Below are 20,821 nucleotides of genomic sequence, written 5' to 3' on the forward strand. Positions count from 1 at the left end.
CATGGCTAAGCATATGTTTCTGAACATTAAAAAAAAATTTAATTTTAAGTGTGGTTAAATCGGCTGTTAATAGCAGCAAAATCAATTTTCAACAGGATACCGACCTAAAATACACATTGTATCATGTATGTGCAGGGTTGTTATGGAAATAAAAACAGCTCCATAGGTCCAACAATCACTAGACATTAATCCTATTCAAAATATCTGGAACTATTTGGAAAACCATATTCGAAAACATTGAATTTCTTTAAAATAAAACTAAAAAACGGATCATCGACTTAGTGGGTAAAAATATCCGGAAATAATACTAGAAATCGAGTGGGGAGCATTCGTCGACGTTTAGAGACAATAATTGCAACAAAATGTAGGGCAAAAACCGGTAAAACTATTGTAATTACTTTTGTTTTATATAAATAATCATTGGTGTACGTAAACTTTTTAAATATGAATTAGGCGCATTTAAGCTTTAGCATTAATTTTTTATAACGGGTGATTTTTTTGAGGTTAGGATTTTCATGCATTAGTATTTGACAGATCACGTGGGATTTCAGACATGGTGTCAAAGAGAAAGATGCTCAGTATGCTTTGACATTTCATCATGAATAGACTTACTAACGAGCAACGCTTGCAAATCATTGAATTTTATTACCAAAATCAGTGTTCGGTTCGAAATGTGTTTCGCGCGCGTGTTTTGTTCAGCGATGAGGCTCATTTCTGGTTGAATGGCTACGTAAATAAGCAAAATTGCCGCATTTGGGGTGAAGAGCAACCAGAAGCCGTTCAAGAACTGCCCATGCATCCCGAAAAATGCACTGTTTGGTGTGGTTTGTACGCTGGTGGAATCATTGGACCGTATTTTTTCAAAGATGCTGTTGGACGCAACGTTACGGTGAATGGCGATCGCTATCGTTCGATGCTAACAAACTTTTTGTTGCCAAAAATGGAAGAACTGAACTTGGTTGACATGTGGTTTCAACAAGATGGCGCTACATGCCACACAGCTCGCGATTCTATGGCCATTTTGAGGGAAAACTTCGGACAACAATTCATCTCAAGAAATGGACCCGTAAGTTGGCCACCAAGATCATGCGATTTAACGCCTTTAGACTATTTTTTGTGGGGCTACGTCAAGTCTAAAGTCTACAAAAATAAGCCAGCAACTATTCCAGCTTTGGAAGACAACATTTCCGAAGAAATTCGGGCTATTCCGGCCGAAATGCTCGAAAAAGTTGCCCAAAATTGGACTTTCCGAATGGACCACCTAAGACGCAGCCGCGGTCAACATTTAAATGAAATTATCTTCAAAAAGTAAATGTCATGAACCAATCTAACGTTTCAAATAAAGAACCGATGAGATTTTGCAAATTTTATGCGTTTTTTTTTTTTAAAAGTTATCAAGCTCTTAAAAAATCACCCTATATTTGTGTAAAAAAAAAATATTTTCATATGCAATGTTTAATGTTTAATATACATATCTTGAAATGGATAGAAAAAAACCACAAAATTTATTCATTTTGAAACAAATAAACGTGTCGTAATTTAAGAGAACTAGGTGTATGTAAACTTTATTGGTCCATTGTATGTATGTATGTATATAAAACTACAAATGGTTTAGAACCAATAAAAGGTGTACTACTTTTTGGTATTAAAAGTAATATATAGAAGACGGAAAAAGCTCGACTTAAATTATCTTCAAACATTTCATTACTTCTTTAAAAGTCAAGTTCAATATCAGAATAAATTTCAGACCTTACGCACTATCTCTTCCGTTACATTTGTTAGTACTCTTATTTTGACAAAGGAGCAAATTAAATGCAATTCCAATTTAGTCAGTAAAAATATCGTTGTGCATGTATGTAAATAATTTTAATATATATTCATAAATAAACGTAAGTATATTGTTAGTAGTACGTAGATATCTCAATCAACAGATTCGCTATCGATATTACAAATTAAGCTATATTTTTTGCTTTCCTTCCTTTGACTTTATCCAGTGATTTCAGTATTAACACTATATATCGATAAAATTGAATGCCTATTCAAGGTTACTATATCAATTGAAGAACTCCGAAGATTTTCATAATATAATATACTCTTTTTTGGATTACAGGATTTTGTCTCTATTGTTGTCGATTTTGGTTTTTCCTATTTTCGACGACGCCCTTTATTTATAAGACTGTTATCTTCCAATGTATCAACAATATTTTCAGGAGCTTTTTCCGTACTACTACTTTTTAAATTATGCAGGCTACTTTCATCATTAGGATCGCAATTAGATTTTAGCGCTGATATAAGGAATCTCAATTGCATTAAATGTGACGCCGTTATGCGAGGATTGCTACAGTTTTCTAACCATTTAAGAAATTGTTCACCATGGTTTATGGCTTCATAATCTTCATCTTCTTTTTTTAACGCCGATAATTTAAAGCGTTCTTCTTCATCTGTTTTATTGGAATGATTGTTGTTATTGACATTTTCATCGCTACTATTTTGATTATTGTCACTTCCATAGCTAATATTAGATTCACTTGCACATCCATCATCATCTGCTCCTTCGACACTTGTCGGGGTAGTAGCTTTACTTAATGAAATTACAGACGGATTGTTATTGATTTTGTACAATAAATTATCCAGAACGTCCTTGCAATCTGACATATTTGTACCGCAGTCTTCTGCTTCTTCATTATAAAGGGGAGAATTGGGAACTTCTGCTATTAATTGCTCATTTGGGCTATGTATTGGAGTAGGAACTAAACTTTCTCCTGTGTTAGGGCTTGGTGTTGAGTTCTGGGCTGGTACTGTCGGTGATGGTGAAGTAGCTGTTAAATTGTTTTTTACCGTGCGAGCTGATAGATCTTCGGGCTTGTTTGAAGAATCTACATTTTCCATATGGGTAGAATGGGTATTGTTCAGTATTGTTGAACTTTCCGTTGAACAGCTGTCAATACTTTTTGTTAGTTGAGTAAACAGAATATTTTCCAATTGAGAATTTTGAGTGGATATATTTGATGTCAATGCAGTAGTTTCAATATCTGTTGAAATGGTCGCAATGGAAGACGGTTGATGTTGTTGTTTTATTGGTGGGCCATGAAGAACAGCGGCTGCTGTAGTTGGTGCTAACGAATTAAGACTAGCGCCCAAAGCTTTGCACCAATTAAGCCATGCGGAGTTTTTACCATCCAAAGAAGGTGCAGTCGATGGGGTAATTGATGCAGAAACATTTAATGGGGTAGTAACATGAAGTTTCGCTGATTGATGTGGTGTTGAAGAGCGCAAAGGTGGACTCGATGCCCCCATTGGCGGTGCTAGTGGCGATGGATATATATTATTCAGTCCCAACATTGCTTGCTGAGACTTCAACCAATAAATTAAGGGATCATCTGATAAAATAGAAAGCGATGGTGCGAGAGATGGGCTAGGGCATTTAATTTTGTTTTTATTATTATTATCTTCATTTAAACGTAGGTTAAGTCCATAACAAGATTCTTCAGAAGTCGATGATGGGGATTTTTGTTTCGCCCAATTTTTAACAGACAACCCTTGTTGTCGATCTCCACAGTCACTCTGAGGACTTTCCAATTGTAGTTGAGGTTTTGTTTTTACGTTACGTAATGGGTTTGTTGTAGCCCCTAATTCATTTAGACAAGACATTGCTGCCAGTCCAGGATTTAACTGTGCTAAAATATTTAGATTTGATGTAAGTTCATTGAAACTAATTGCTAGAGGTGATTGTGCAAGGCCAGAGAGCCCGGAAAGCTGAGATAGGCTTGTGAGTGGACTTATAGCAGCAATTGCTGGATCTGTTTGACGTGATACGTCAGTGCCAAAACTTTTATTATTCTTTACAGCACTGCTGAAAGCAACGTAGTCTGTAGACAAGCCATTGAAAGTAATCTCTGAAAGTGTTTTGCTTGACGCATAGTCAATACCATTTAGCGGAGACCGTTTATACATCATATCATCGTATTTAATTTTATTAGAATAAATGAAGGGTACAGAACTACCGTCCAACTTTTGACGTTTTTCGGGAGGTCCTACGAGAATAGCGGCTGATGTTCCCAGTTTTTCGGCCAATGAATCAGCTGTTATTTTATCAGTTTGTCGTGACATAAAACGCAGCTTATCCTCGTTTTTGCACCACCCACGTAATGTAGATTCTGGGACTCCAATATCACGAGCCACTGATGCTTTGGACTCTCCATCATGAATTCGTTGAATGGCGTTGATTTTATCACTTGGAGTCAAACTACGCAATGGGCGTTTGCCCTTTGTAGTCATCCGAATATTCATATGGGAATAGCTGGAGATATCCAACTTCAGACCGTTTTCGAACAGTTTGAATTCTGCAAAAGAGAAAGTATATAAATAACAGTATGTCAAAGAAATACTTAGAGGATCTTTCATAGATTTATCAGTATACCCAGAGATGCAAGAAATTAAAATTCGCTATCTGAAGGCATACAATATGTTTGCTATATACAAGGGTTGTTTTCTCCTAAAAAATTAACATACTGGGGCAGGATTGCCACAGTACTACTATTTACATCCAATAGAAATGCACCACTCTTTTAAAATATTAAATAAGTTTTACGGTATACCTGTGACTTTCGGTTGTGTAAACAAAACCGTGTCACGCCGTTTATATAGTATGTAAACATGTTGAAACGTTTTTCATGAACATGCGACCTCACATTGGTAAGCAAGTGTATGTTATGCAAAGTGAGTATAAATATACATAAGTATTTTATTTTGCCAGGCAGTCATTGGTACGAGCTTCACCATATCAAAAGTAACGCCCGCTGTTCTCCCTTATCTAAATTTACATATAACAACGCTGATACGCAGTCATAGCGTGTTACTTTTTAGTGGACGAAAGACAATGCAACACACTGAAATGGAAAATGCTAATTGGTGCGCTTCCTTCGACACCGCATTGTACCCAACCGTAGTTGCGACTGCGGAGACATACATTTCCTCGCGAAATTACGAATAAGCAACAAGCGAAATTTCGTCGGCTCTATGTCGGGTGCCCGGGAGTCGGGTTTATGCACGTGACCAAAGATTTATGATTTGTTTACCTGTACGCTCATTGTACTCATTGCAGCCAAAGAGATATACAACCCTAACACAATACCAAGAGCGCAACATGTTTGTTCGAGTTCGTTCGTCAACCAAGCTATAGGTATGTTGCAACTCACAGTGGGATCATTAAGGCACATCATGAAAACAGGTATGCACAAGGCATATGGCTCCCCATTTTGTGGCAAACGGTCTTACATTATAGAAGCCTAGCAAAAACAACCACTTCATATTAGCATTAGCTCCGCCCAAAAATATGAAGAGAGGCAGGAGCTGGTTATTGCTTTTGAACTAACGAGTGGGGAATCAATATGTAATGCTAGGATACGTAATTTATTAACGCAAGAGAAATTTTGAATAAGAGAAGTATAAATTTCTCTTGAATAGAAATACGTTGCAAGAGATATTTGTAAGAGAAAATTTGAATACGACTAAAAATTAAACAGGTCTTGTTTGGCTGAAGAGACATCAATTCGCATGTAATTATTAACAAATTCATAGCAACATGTTGCATCTATTTTGTAGCACCTAAAATTAATCCGAGATGGATATATGGTATAGTTATATACATATGTACATATATAACAATAATAAAAACGACGATACTAGTTGTATTTCTGGTCCATGTGGTCCTTGGTGATATATGCAGGTTAGCATTACAGAGGAGCCCATCATTGCTACGCCCACAAAATACCGTTAATTGAAAACTTATAAAGAGTCATAACTATGCCACACATACATATATATGATATACATATGTACATATATGTTATTCTTTTAAGTTAATTAAGATGATTTCATTATGAATAGCTCTGACACAAAAAGTCATATGTATATTTTTTATGTTGAAGTGATAATTAGAGGATAATACAGAGAATAATGCATTGTATAATCTTAAAGGCTGAAGATATTTTTTATTTTATTTTATTCAAATTTCTCAAGCATTATCAAAAACAGTTTGGAAAATAATTCGTCTTTTCATGAATTTCTTCCGAAAATAACTTAGTTATATGGACTTTTTCCACCCTTCCATATGCTCGTAATATGCATTCGCTTAATGTGGTTTATCTGAATATAAATTTTGCCTCAACCAAGAGGGAGAACTAATATTCGGGTATAACCAACCGACTTATACTCCCACGTTTGTACGTTTCAAAGCGAGGAAATACATATTATATGTATATCATTCCCGGCGTTGGCATACTAATGAAAATAGACTTAATTAGTTTTTCTTTTTGTTTCGTTTCCGAAATCTATTAATTCTATTGAAATCAATCTTATTAACCAAACGAGACGTACGTAATATTTGTAAAATAATCTGCCTATATTAGTGTGGGCAAAAGAACGGGTTTTTCGCTTGGTACTGTAAGCCCTTGTAGTGGGAAGATCCTCTGCTTGACGGTTTTATATTGTTTTTATTATTATATTTTTTAAAGTTTTTGAACAACCCTAGCCTATAGGCGTGTAAAAAATTTAACCAATTAGGTTACGAGGAAAAAGTCAGTCGGAAGTCAATTTATCAGGGATATGACCTTTCGACCACTATCTTGACCAATTTCATTCTTATTCAGCTTTAAGCCTAATTTTGTTTTACAAAACACAGATTACAGCTTGCAGATTGACAGATCTTTTCGGAAAAAAATCATTTATCAGCACTAAGGTCTACATATTCGGTATCTGGGAACTTGAAGAGTTATGGCCCGAGTTTAGTTCCATTATTTTTCGACGTAAAATTGCATACCTTAACTACGCTTTTGTCTGAAAACTTTCATTTCAATATGGGTTGTATCCTGATTTCACTCATAACATTAGAAGATAAAAATATTGTTATGCGTATAATTGGTGAAGTAGTTCTTGAGATATAAGATTTTAGCCAAAGGTTGGCGATACCATTGTTCAATTTCAACACCAGCTTCCATTAAGTTAGTTCGTTTAATTTTCCGACTCAATTACTTATTGAGGCATTACACTTTTAATAGTTTTCAACATAACCGTTATATGTGGATTGGGCGTGGTTATCATCTCATTTTATCTATTTTTACAGTATCGGTAGATGTATTTGGAACATTTTTCTCGGCAAGTTTGATTAAAATAGCTGTAATGGTTTGTGAGATATGCACATTAAACCTATTCGAGGGTGTGCCACGCCAGTAGATTTTGAAAAAATAATTTTATTTTCTGTAATGTTTGCAAAAAAATAGCTTTTCGTGAACGTGAATAGCGTGATCTATTTCGAGGTTCCCTACTTTTTTTTAAAGAAAAAGCAAATAAACTTCAAATTTAACGTGGAATGTTTATTATCATTCGAAAGTCCATTTTTTGCCATTTAACTATTGAAAATTATCTCTTTTAAATGCTTGCCGCGGATACGTCTCAGATGGTCCATCCGTTGAGTCCAATTTTCGATAAATCGTTCGAGCATTTCGACTGGTAAGTGACGAATGACACTGGTGTTGTTTTACTCCAAGGATGGAATCGAAGCGGGACTGTCCACATTGACTTTAGACCTTACAAATCCACACACGAAAAAATTCGAATGGTGTGATATCACACGATTTTTGTGGCCAATTGATAGATGTGATGTGTGGGAAGTGGCGCCGTCTTGTTGAAACCAATTGTCGTCGAGATCCCGACCTTCAATTTCAGGCATCAAATAGTCGGTTATCATGGCGTCAATTTTGAAGAAATATGGACTGATCATTCCACTGGCCCACAAACCACAACAAACCGTTGTTTTACTGGATTGAATGGCAGCTTTTGAATCAGATTGCTCTTCATTATAAAGGTGGCAATTTTGCTTGTTTATATATCCACTGAGCCAGAATGGACCTGAACTGAATTTGACTCGAAAACGTCGGATCCTCTTGAAACTTTTCAAGACTTCATAGAGCGAAGCGATATCACTTGGGAATGTCGTGTGGTTTTAGTTTTTGCATGTATTTTTTAAGTTTCAATTTAAGATTTCGACGTACATTGCGCAAAGCCGAATCGACTCTACATATATGATCTTCTCGTACACTCCCAGCTACGGTTGCTATCACTGCCATCTTCAATGTTTACTGGACGTGCTATATTCGATCGAATATTATACAATAATGAATACTGGGTCTCAAGATAGGTGATGGTGTTGCGAGAAGTACGCTCAATAGGCCGATTATGTTGACCATAAGTTAAACAAAGCGCGTGAAATAAATTTTTTACAGACTTGAATTTTCGTGATAAAATTGAACAATTTCTAAACTTTGATCATGATGAAATGCCAAACAATACTGAACTAAAATAACATGATAGCTTGACACGACTCACGCGTGATCTGTGAAAAAAATACTATTGAAAAAAGTAGCTCTACTTGCATCAGCCGTTGCAAAGTTAGACGATGGCAAAAAGCTCTCAGTTACGATGACATTTTATTCAAGGAACACGATTCAGTAAGTTTATTCACATAAATAAAACGTCTAGTAGTTAAGCGTTTATCCGTTCACGTTATTGGGAATAACCAATAAGATATTTAAATTACACTGCTTTTGTAACAAGGTTTTTGGGACGGTTTTTATACTCTTGCAACAGTTGCTAAGGAGAGTATTACAGTTTTGTTCACATAACGGTTGTTTGTAAGTCCTAAAACTAAAAGAGTCAGATATAGGGTTATATATACCAAAGTGATCAGGGTGACGAGTAGAGTTGAAATCCGGATGTCTGTCTGTCCGTCCGTGCAAAGTGGAAGAAATCGGATAATAACCACGCCCATCTCCCATACCAAGGTTATGTCGAAAATCAGGTTTTTTTTTTTTAATTGAAAATGGGCTTGGCGTCGCCGACTTATGGACCAAAAACCATATCTCAGGAACTACTAATCCAATTAATTTTACAGCAAAATAAAAAAATATGTAAATGACGGATAATGAAATCTCGATTATCTCTTTATCATGCGAGAGTATAAAATGTTCGGTGACACCCGAACTTAGCCCTTCCTTACTTGTTGTTTATGTTGTTGTCCCCTCAGATAATAATTTTGTGTCAATCACACTCAGTTTGTTTGGGACAGTTACATATATGTAGTTTCTGACCTCTTATAACATATGCGCTTGTCTCTTTTTAAATACCTTTATTAATACTACTTTTTAACTATTGTATTCGACTAACTTGAATCATACTTAGATATGTACCATATACAGTCACGGATCCACGGGGGGGAACTACTTAGAGGGAAATTACAAAGACTTGATAAATGATCGAATAATATCATATAGAGGTTTGTCTTGTAGTATGATCTTAAAAATACATATGCTGCTGATATGGATTTCTTTCCGGCAAATTTGAATGCTCTGGGTAACGCTCAAGCCGAAAGGTTTTATCAGTGTATTATTGGTGAAAAAGCGCGATCAAGGGAAACATTATAAAAGCCAAAAAAAAAATCTCGTCATAACATCAAATAATCGTATTTGAGCAAGGATACTAAATGGAAATGTTTTACCAATTACACAAAACATTATAGAAACAGAATATTATTTCTGAAACATCTATGTATATATGTTATTTTTGCTAAAAACTTACAAACAAAGGGAAGTTAAATATCTTTACACTTGTCTGTTTAGAAACAACCAAAGTGACTACGCTAATATAGTTGTAAGTGAATTATTAATTTTTCCAAGATATGTACATTAGGGTGATTCAAAAACAATTTTTTTTTCGATTGGTACTCCGAAAAATAGGTCCTTAGACACCTCTAAGAAAGCCTCTCCAAATATAAGTTTTTAATTGTAACGGGAAGGTCCTCCTACATACAGTTTTCTATTTTTTCTTATTATCAGATAGAAAAATTTATATCTCGCTTCCAACTACTTGAAAAAATATCTTGTTCCTTAGATTATGTAGGAAATTAACTGTTCTATAAAAATGGTCTCCTATGATTTTTCGATTAAGTTAAGCGTTTACGAGATATTCATCGTCAAACATCAATGCCTGTTAGGGTGGATTAAAAAAAAAATTTTCGTTTGGTACTCTGAAAAATAGGTTCCTAGACACCTCTAAGAAAGCCTCTCCAAAAACCTACGAGTTTCATCATTCATAATGATTTTTTTCATTGAGTTATAAAATTCATAAGAAATAAAAAATTTTCCCAAAAATAATCAAATTTCAACCGTCAATATCTTTTAAACGGTTGAGTTTACGAAAAGATCTTGCAGACCTTTTTTGTAGAGCATTCAATTTCCTACATAATCTAAGGAACAAAATACTTTTTCAAGTAATTGGAAGCGAGATATAAATTTTTCTATCTGATAATAAGAAAAAATAGAAAACTGTATGTAGGAGGACCTTCCCGTAACAATTAAAAACTCATATTTAGAGAGGCTTTCTTAGAGGTGTCTAGGAACTTATTTTTCCGAGTACCAATCGAAAAAAAAAAAAATGTTTTTGAATCACCCTAATGTACATATATGTGCCGTTATTTTTTTTTAAATTTTATAAATTTTATTATTACATTTCTATAAACTTTTTTGAAAATCCCCACCGTTGGGTATTTAAATGTGAAAATATGCATACATACATACATATGTACATATGTATGAATAAATGTAAGGTCCAGGAATACATATATAGTATGTAATAATAATGAGTGGGTAAACGTAGTACAAACATTATGAATGCATAATGCATTTGTGCATAAGTATCAAAGTTTGAACATATGTATAAAAGTTTACTATCCAATGACTGCATTTGAGTCTGGCAAATAAAGGTCAACAAAGGAAACTATTTAAAACATATGTACGGTTCATGTAAGCCTTTATTCAAGTCTGGTACTTGTATCTTGGAATGCTTTGCTTATATGTCGGAGTATATTACATATGTATATATTACTTGGTATTAATGGTTCATTCATTTTATATGTATAAATGTAAACACCAGAGTATATAAAAATATAAGAGAAAGGAAAAAATGTGTTATATGTAGCTTCTCAATGCTTTGCTATGGGTCCATTGCTAGCTGTGAGCTCCCTTGCACGCATACCAATTTGTATGTGTATAAATATTGTAACATCAGTGTGCCATATACTGATTTTTATGTGTTTTATATGCTTAGCTTGTTGTGACGAGACAATGCAATAAAAAAGAACTAAAATAAAAATACGAATCAGATGATAATTCCTTTCTCCCTCGTTTTATGCTCATGTGTTTTCACGTAGATATATATATATATATATATAAATACATTTAGAAGTTCTGAACTGTGCTATTTACTTGCTTCCCGGATTGTGAATGAAAATCAGCTGATACTGCCGGATGATAATGTAATATGAATAAAATACATACATAAATACGTATTGCTCAAATATGTATGTATGTACAGGTTTTTTTATACCCAGAACATATGTATAGTTATATGTGTGTCAGGAAATTCGTTTTTATTATAAACTCTAATTCATATATCGGGATCCTGAAGAAATTTGATTACGAAATATACGAAAAGCGAAAACATTCAATGTAGAACCTTATGAAATTGTTTTCGACTTGTGGTATATAACGCGACCTTGGAATTTGCATACAAATCCGCAAGAATTGTTTATGGTAAAAGAATGTTTATGATTTATGTTTGCAATCCTGGATATGGAAAAAACGAAGACAACAAAAATAATTGAAATGTGAAATAATACCCCATAATAGTAAATAGCCAAAATTTGAGTAAATAATTGAAAAGTGAAATAAGATCCCATAATATTAAATAGCCTACTTTTGAGTATTTCGTTTGCGTACTACAAATTTGTATAATCTTTCACGTCTTAATATATTTAATTAAAATTTTATCAAGGCCAAATATTGTTAAGAGCACAATACTTTGGTTTATCTACGATTACTGGTAACACCTAACACTAATCGAGATAGATATGCAGTAAAATTTGCTACACTTCTCAGAGTAAGGTTGGTACTAAAGATAGGCGAACTTAGCTCATTATTTGCATTTAATCGAAAAAAGATATATGTATGTGATTAATGAAATTAATAAACACCCAAGCTATACTAACCAAACTTGCTAAAGGCAACCCTCTCTATTCTTCCAACATACTTGGTAAATTCAGGTAATACTGAAAACTAATAAAGTGTACTACTCACTTGCAAACGAAGTATGTCAGAAAGTTAAGAGAAAGCTGGTACGGAAGGAAAAACTGGTGAAATTGGCCTACAACTACAACTATTACAATTTTAAGTTCCGTTCAAATCTTTCACCTTAAAATTGAAAAACCGTATGGATCACAATGAAATTTGGTATCTTTCTACATGTATGTGCATTATAAATCATAGACTCACTTAATATTATTTCGCTTCAGTGCCATGCCCGTAGTCCATCGTCCAATTTTTAATGATAGCCAGCATTAAGTCCATTTCGGGTGTAAATTTGAGGTCTCTGCCTTCTTGTTTGGTTAAAATGGTGTGTGAGATATATACATTCAACCAATTAGAGGCCGGGACAAGCCTACTTTTTGTAATTTTTCAATCACAGACATTCTTCATCCGATGCTCTGGACAAATTTACAGTTTTATAATTTAAGTTGTATGTAGGTTCATTACGGCACTTTATTGGTTTCCAACTACTGAAATTTTGTGGGCGTAGTAATAGCCCACTTATACATATGCAATATCAACCTCCAATGTATGCCAAGGTACAGAGTGATACGATTTCCTTAAAAAAGACACTAGTAGTTAAGGAAATGCAAATGCTTTTTAGTTAATGTAAAGTCCTCTCTCGACGAACAAAAACAAAACTCTACAAGTCACTCATTATTCCCGTCCTGCTATATGGTGCAGAGGCATGGACGATGACAATATCTGATGAGTCGACGTTGCGAGTTTTCGAGAGAAAAGTTCTGTGAAAGATTTATGGTCCTTTGCGTGTTGGCCACGGCGAATATTGCATTCGATGGAATGATGAGCTGTATGATATATACAACGACATTAACAAGTAATCGGCGTAGTACGTGCGGGGGGAAGCAGAGGAAGAGGAAGACCTCAACTCTTTGCTTGGAATCTCCAATTGGCGCCACGTAGCGAAAAGAAGAAACGACTGGTGCGCTGTTGTTAACTCGGCTAAAACCGTAAGCCGTTTCTACACTAGTAAAGAAGAAGAAAGAACAACCGATAGAGAATTCGTTGATGATTTTCGAGTACTTTTCCACTAAATTAAGCCATATATCATGAATAGTACGTTCAATATTAAATTCTAAAGCTTCAAGAGACCAATGACTGCAAATAACCCCTAAAGAAGTAGTATAATGGTGCTAAGTCACAACTTCTTGAGACCACCCAACGTCACAATTACTTGAAATAATTAAATCTTTCAACTTTTCTCGCAATAATTCAGTAGTTGCACATGCTGTGTGGCACGTAGTCTGGTCTTGTTAGAACCAGATGTTGCTAAGATCAACGGACTGATGGTTATAACAGCCAAAAAAACTACACCAAACTGCCAATTTAGGTAAATGTGATGGTTATTCATGAATAATTTTTGATTTTCTTCGCACCAGAACCGAAAGTTTTAAATAATTAATTAATAATTTAAATTGATTAATTTGTAAACGTTGTTCTTACGTAAATATTACTGAATTGAAACAAAAAAATACAAATCATGACTTATTAAAAATGGCCGAAACGACACTTTGAAATCATATTATCCTTATGGGAAAACCCACATGCTCTCTTTGGGACGCGTACCCCAAAATTGCAATAAATTTTAAATTTGTCGCCATTTTAATTAATATCTTCATTTATTTATGCATTTTTCGAACTTCGGCCTCAATAATGAAGACATTTGTTCCATCGTATCGTATGGAGCGTATCCATATTAAGCCAAAATCTTCGGTTAATTTAGGGACACCTTTTATGTATTGCTTGCACGTTCAGACGGGCAGACAGTCACTCGGAATTCAACTCCTCTTGTCACCCTGATCATTTACAGATTACGTATATAATCTTATACCTATTTCGATTAGGTTTAAAAAAAAATTATTATCCTCTATAGCAACATGTTGCGATCAATGTTTTGAGCAAGAATTCAACATTCGCTATTCGACGCATTGGTATGTTATAAGCTTGCCTCGCGTCCGAAATATTTACGTACATATATTTAACATAGCTAACTCAAATGAGATGTAATACAATATTAAATAAACCCAACAAAAGATGTTAAATTTAAATCCCTGATGCTGCAGGCTAGTGGATTATAATTGTCGCTGTGTTTGCGCTGGATGCCAAAATAAGATTATCACTTATGGAGGACTGTAGAAATCGGTTTGCAGCATTTATATACAATTACTATAACTATAAATGTTATTTTAATGATATTAATGCATAAATGCACAAAATAAATTCTTAAGAAATATTTGGCAACAATTTTTTTAATCAACGATTTTTTAACACCAATTTTTGTTAAATAATTCATTTGGAACGATCATAAATTAATAAATCTAAAGTACATGTGGTGTCAACGTATGCAAACCGTAAATTTCGCAAGTAATGTACATTTCGACACCTCCACCTGTTTGCTCGCATTAAAAGTTTATAGTATTCGAAAATATACAAAATTGCTTGCGGTAGCTTGACGACATTCTCTGATAAAATTTTTATTTGGTATTATGTTGTAGATTAGCAGCTGTACTCACACAACTATAGATGGGATAGGAAGGGTTACTTGATAACAAGTTTATGAAAATAACTCAGATATACATTGTTATATTCACCATGAAGTCTGCTAGAATAATGCATCATTACATGTAATACATGAGACCTGGATTCACTTAATTTTGGTAAGATATCGTACAAATTGACCGATGCATATGGCATAAAATTTTAAATTCTCGTATGACTCTTCACATACCATCATCAATGTCAGTTGAGTGAGCCGGACGTTTGAAAACTTAGCTAAGGCACTGAGTCCACATATTCGATATCTGGGGCTTAAAAAGTAATGGTCCACTTTCGACTTTTTCGATTTTTAAAGATGTGATAGAATATCATTTTGCAATGTAATATAAGAACGTCGCTCCTAAATTAGCTTTATTCCAACAGCCTTTATGTAAACAAAACTGTAGCAACATGTTACAAGAGTAGACAAGGTTGTCAAGGAAACTTAACCTTTTACATCAAAATAACCGTGTAAACATGGGGTCACAAAATATTGAAAAGTTGGCCTCATGAATTACTCCTGTCGTCATGTACTACATGTGAACCTGTAATTATTTCTTTATTCCATTGAATGATGTTCTCTGTTGATTTTCCTATCATATACTTAATTTATCAAAATGGCTCATTCGGCTGACTTAATATCGCATAACTGTGTAGAACATACATCAATAAAATTATGCGAAAATATTTCACATTCGGAAGTAAAATAAGAAAACACTTTATCTTTGACCGCAAATAAGCTATAATACTCTTTATAGGTAAATTTCTTATAGCATTGATGGTAATAAAATTGTCGTCATATTGATTTTAAATGGTTAGTTTGAATGGCATCTATGTGCTATAGTGATCCGATCCAAGCAATTTGCTCGGAAATTATAATTTTATAATACCTTGGACAATAATGCGTGCTGAATTCCGAATTATGCGAAAATTTTTCGTATTCGAAAGTAAAACAGGAAAAAGCATTAACTTTGGTTGATGCAGCTATAATACCCTTCACAGGTTAATTTTGTATAGTATAGTTTATAAAATTTTCTTTATCTTGATTTTAATCGGTTAGTTTGAATGGCATCTTTGTGCTATAGTGATCCGATCTAAACAATTTCTTCGAAAATTATAGTTTTATTTTAGACAATAATTCGTGCCGAATTCCGTTCAAATAAAAAAGTAAAAAAGTATTCCATAAAAAGACTTGATTTTAATCAGTTAGTTTGTACTAAATTATATAAAGGTCCAATATCAATCGACAAATGTACAGATTCTTGGAAAAGAAAGTATGTATGAAAAATTCAGAATAGTATCTAAAAAGATGTATGAAACTGAAGGACCAGTTTGCGTATAAATTATTTATTAACATATGTATGTCCCACACATTAATATGAAAAATATAGTCATTAGTCGATTTTTATAAAATTATTTCAGACACAAAGAAAATTGAAGTAAATTCGTCGAATAACGATGAAATGCAATGCAACATTTTTTAAACGCAACGATTTGCCAACACCTGCAAATATTTTCATACTTTTAATCTTTGCAAGTTGCGAGTGTATAAAATAATCGGTCACAACTGATCTAAACCATTCCTTATTAGTTTTTGTTGTTAAATGAGGTTGAAGAGAAACATAAAGGAGGAAATTCGTAAATGTATATTGACTTCACGTTTTAAAAGTTTAAATTTGAAATATAAGCTGTTACACATACTATTCGACTTACTCTTAACCGATATACTGCTGTTCGTCTTTTAGTTGACTTCGTACCTCTTAATCCCTTAATCTAGAGAATGCTGAGAGAAAAAATCAAAATTAAACAGATATTGACGAAGTAAACAATTTGCATCCTCCGTTGGTAAATCCTCCTTTACAAAATTTGTATACTCTCGCACCATGTTGCTACAAACTACATATAATAGTATAGTACTTTGTATCACCTAAAACTAATTAAAATAGATATAGAGTTAAATATTATAACTAACAAGACGAGTTGAATATTGAGTGAATATCTGCCCCTCTGTCTGTTCGCGCAAGCGATAACTTGAAAAAAAAATTATGATCAAAATTGGTACATACATGTATTCCTTGGCACAGAAGGAAAGTTGTTATTGTAAACTATAATTTGAATTACAATATTATAAATTGGTACCCGGCATTGGAGTTTGATATTGCATCTGCTGTTTAAAGCTTTTGAAAAAGTAGCCGTGTATACGCCTCTATGATAACCACTCAACATGTATAACGGTTTTGTTGAAAATTCCTAACGATCATTCAAACGAAATTGGTCACATAGAATTAATAATTTGAATATAGGATATACAATATTTTCGTTATTGTTGAGTACTACTTTTATTTTCAAAAACTAAAGTCTTCTCGAGGCTATTGTTAGGGACAATTGATTAAATAGGACATTAAATAAACATTGAGTTTAAAAGCTATTACATCATCATTTAAATTGTGTTCGAATATTTCTAAAAACTAGCAATTTTCTATCGTGCTTTATTTATTTTTAGCTGCATTGTCAAAATTGTGGCAATATTACGATTCTTTTGGAGCCGTCATTTGATGGTACCGATGGATAGAGGAGGTCCTCAGAATTAAAAAAATAATAAAACATAAACCCGCCTCAATCTTATAGTTTTCGAGATATTTGTATTTAAAGTCCAAAAATTTGTAAAAGTAACACATGCTATTTCACTATGTTTACTCAAATTGCACGTATAATATTTTTCAATTAATATATTTTTAATTACACCGTACACTTTGAAATATATATATAATACATATATATGTATAATAATATATTTTATAAACTATTTTGCGTTCCTACAGTTTCAAAAGATTTGTGACTTCCATTTATGATAAGTATTAGTGTTGCCACATTTTGTTTTGTGAAAAAATAATAAAAAAGAATTATAAAGCAAAATAGTATATAACTTATCTGTCATTATACATTTTTATTAACCATTGTTCCTTTATATATTAATAAAAAATTAATTTTGATTATTTTTTCACAACACAATATGCGGCAACATGGGTATTAGTCATGAATGTAAACACATAAACTGTGAATGTTAATTTCCTATATGAAATTGTTGAACTTTAGATACAAATATTCCAAAGTGAGTGTGGGTATATGTTAATCCTGAGCCCCTTATTTATCCGCCCATATCGTGCCAAAGATTTATTGCAAAATGAGTTTTTTTAGAGGCTACATGAAACAATATTATTAAAAAAGACAAATTTGCGATCCACGCCTACATGTTTATTATAACTGTTTTTCAATTGTCTACGATTTTAGTATATTTGAAAATGCAGATATCAGATTTTTGAGAAATACTATTTACTTTTAGCAATCATTGCTCAAATTTATTTAAAAATTCGTAAAATAAACCAAAAGTAAATGTATTTTCATTAAAATTAAAAATCGTTAAATTTAGAAAAAAAGACACAGCTGCTAAACTAAAATTTCAGTGGTAATCCCATCCGATGATAACCGCGCTCATTACTCAGATAACAGTTCTATTGAAAACTAATAAAAGCGCGTTACTCGATCAATTTTAACCAAGTGTGATACATAAAGTTGTCTTATCATATTTACGTGACCCCATTACATCACATTTAAAACTTCACATATTTAATTGCAGTTTCTTTGTTTTTCGTTTTTTAAGTCATGTCCTTCCCTTACATTGAAACTTCTTAATTTTTTATTAAATTTTTATATCATACTTACCGTTTATTTGAAACACTTCGAAGAATGAAAGAGGTTCTGCTTCAAAGCAATTCCTTACTTTATATTTTATTAGCTTGTCTTTTATTTCTGCCTAAGTTATAAAATCTTCAATACAAAACGTAACATATACACAATAGCGTACAACTATTATTTTTACTCATGTATGTACATACATACATATGTATACCATAAGCAGTGTAATCAATGACACTTCAGTGCAACAGTTTTCCTTTCAAACAATTTAATAAATCATGTATGTATGTATGTATATCGTCACTATCTCACTTGTAATACAATCGCGGAAATTTTAGCATAATTACTAAATCAAAATTGGACAATTGAATGTTTGAAGATTTATATTTACGATTTTTCACTTTAATATGGATCAATATACATGTTTCGTATACATATTGATACATACATACATTTACATAGTATATACACACGTTATCAAATTAGAAATAATCACACTTTCACTGAAATTAAGTTTTATTCTCTTCTTATTATTTGTCACTTCGCGTAGTAATGTCCGCAACGTGGAAAAGCACATTTATTTATATTGATCGTAACTTTGTCACCTTTTTATGCCTTCACCGTGGCGCTGTTGTCTCGTCCGCGTGTCCAAAGGATGTGATTGTGTTTCCGTTCAACGGTGCTTTGCGAACCTTCGAATATGAACGACGTACCGGCAAGGCGACAAATTGTCGCGAGTGTAAATAAGGCCCAACAACTATGAGCGCGAGCGCGACTACGAACGCGAGTGTCGCTGAACTGGACCTAGTGAGCGCCGAAGTTTAATTTTAGCGGCGAAAGTATTTGAATTTGCACAAATTTACCGCCACCATCATGGTCGTCGCAGAAACTACCGCCTTATTGTACGACAGTGTAGTTGCGTTCAAATTTACTACTAACGGATACAACATGGTTATGAGCACGTGTGCATATGTGCGATTGTTTTTGTGTGTGTATTTAATATGTGCATGCACATGAACTTATTAAAGGGTATGTGTTTATGCGTGTGTTTGCAGTGCTTCCTTTTGGGCATTTGGTCAGTTGCGCGCGCTCTTGACCAAGCTGAACCAAGCTAAACCACACCACCGATTTTAGTGACAGCCAAAAATGTAATGATTAATAGGCGAGCGACGCGTAACGTAAGCGAGCGACAAAGATAGCAACGTCGTAGCCAGCTGACAATCAGCAAGAAGAAGACGGTAAAGAAGGTAATCCGCTGACCGTATCGGACAATTGCGCGTCTACACGGGCACAATTTCGCTGTTGTGTCCTGTCAACCGTACATTCGCACAAATGACATACATACATAAGTACATATGTAGATATTTGCAATCTCACATACCCTTATAAGGTGTGAGTATACATATTATAGCACGTGTAATTGTGTGGACCTATGTACATATGTATGTATATATATATATATGTATGTACGTCAACCTCAATACCTTCTTTTCAAGATACAGTATACATATGTATGTATGGGTATGTATGTACGTATAAATGAATATAAACTCATATTGGCAAAGTGGTGGTCATTGTCACAATTCTGACACTCGGCAAAGCTATCCTTTGCATCCTTCTTCCTTCTTAACGGTACCCATTGTGGCGTCAACGACGACTGCGAGGACATAGAAGACGATTGCGATAACTGCTACTACGACGGAGACTGCGACCGCTATGCTGTCGGACACTACGGACACATACTTAAATACCTATGGGTACATGTGCTACATATATTTGTATATACATATATACATATATATATATAGTATGTATATGTACATATGAATGAGCATCAGGCCTATTTCTTGCTTAGGCTAGCTTGGCCATCCTGAGCGGTTGGTAGGTTGAATATATGGATCAATACGTGTAGAATGCGCCTATTTAGAAAATATAAGATGTGTTTTGATACATGTGTAGATGATATACATATATATGTATATGTACATACGTATGTGGGGTAGTGTCTACGTCGCACGTATACACGCATAGGACAGAGCAAACGCGGGTTTGCGTAGAGACAAGTACTGTAGTATGATGAGATTAACAACTGAACATGGTGCGATATACGAATCCGTTTTTACGTTGAACTCCTGTTTTGTCTGAAAGGAACAGGGGGTGTGTGTTTAATAGGAAGACTTGGTTCAGCTTTTCGTTTGTGAGTTTGCAGGCAACAGTAAAGCTGATGTACGTATGTATGTATACGTAGATATGTATGTGAAACATACTCCCAACCAGGCATGCAAATGTATACGCATAATTGAGCGTTCTATTGTTAATGAATGTATGTAGGTACACGTATTTATGTATCACGTTGTATGTATATGGCATAC

The 20,821-nt window shown here is 33.8% G+C and overlaps 2 protein-coding genes and 1 long non-coding RNA gene across 6 annotated transcripts in view; 1 reads left to right on the forward strand and 2 right to left on the reverse strand.

Moving 5' to 3' along the window:
* LOC105221823 (coiled-coil domain-containing protein lobo) overlaps window positions 1-20,821 on the forward strand; it is a 481,480-nt gene that overhangs the window by 148,604 nt on the left and 312,055 nt on the right. The gene's annotated exons all lie outside the window — the stretch shown is intronic.
* Window positions 1-20,821, reverse strand: part of LOC125776828 (uncharacterized) — a 226,253-nt gene that overhangs the window by 131,558 nt on the left and 73,874 nt on the right. The gene's annotated exons all lie outside the window — the stretch shown is intronic.
* On the reverse strand, window positions 1,008-20,180 carry LOC105225717 (protein distal antenna). 4 transcript variants are annotated; one of them, XM_049449986.1, is made up of 2 exons: window positions 19,055-20,180; window positions 1,008-4,343 (listed from the first exon to the last, which is right to left on the reverse strand). In XM_049449986.1, the coding sequence occupies exon 2, from the start codon at window positions 4,288-4,290 to the stop codon at window positions 2,146-2,148; it is 2,145 nt and encodes a 714-aa protein (XP_049305943.1). In that variant the 5' UTR covers window positions 4,291-4,343; window positions 19,055-20,180; the 3' UTR covers window positions 1,008-2,145. The 4 variants fall into 4 exon arrangements, with proteins under 4 accessions (XP_049305943.1, XP_011202621.2, XP_049305944.1 ...); XM_011204319.4 differs by having other exon boundaries at window positions 18,477-20,180; XM_049449987.1 differs by lacking the exon at window positions 19,055-20,180 and adding an exon at window positions 12,384-17,485.

The sequence above is a fragment of the Bactrocera dorsalis genome, chromosome 2 (assembly GCF_023373825.1).
Source record: "Bactrocera dorsalis isolate Fly_Bdor chromosome 2, ASM2337382v1, whole genome shotgun sequence".
Lineage (NCBI taxonomy): Eukaryota > Metazoa > Arthropoda > Insecta > Diptera > Tephritidae > Bactrocera > Bactrocera dorsalis.

Bases quoted from the DNA above. Each gene is read 5' to 3' on its own strand.
- LOC105225717 (XM_049449986.1), bottom strand. From the start codon at position 4,290: ATGAATATTCGGATGACTACAAAGGGCAAACGCCCATTGCGTAGTTTG.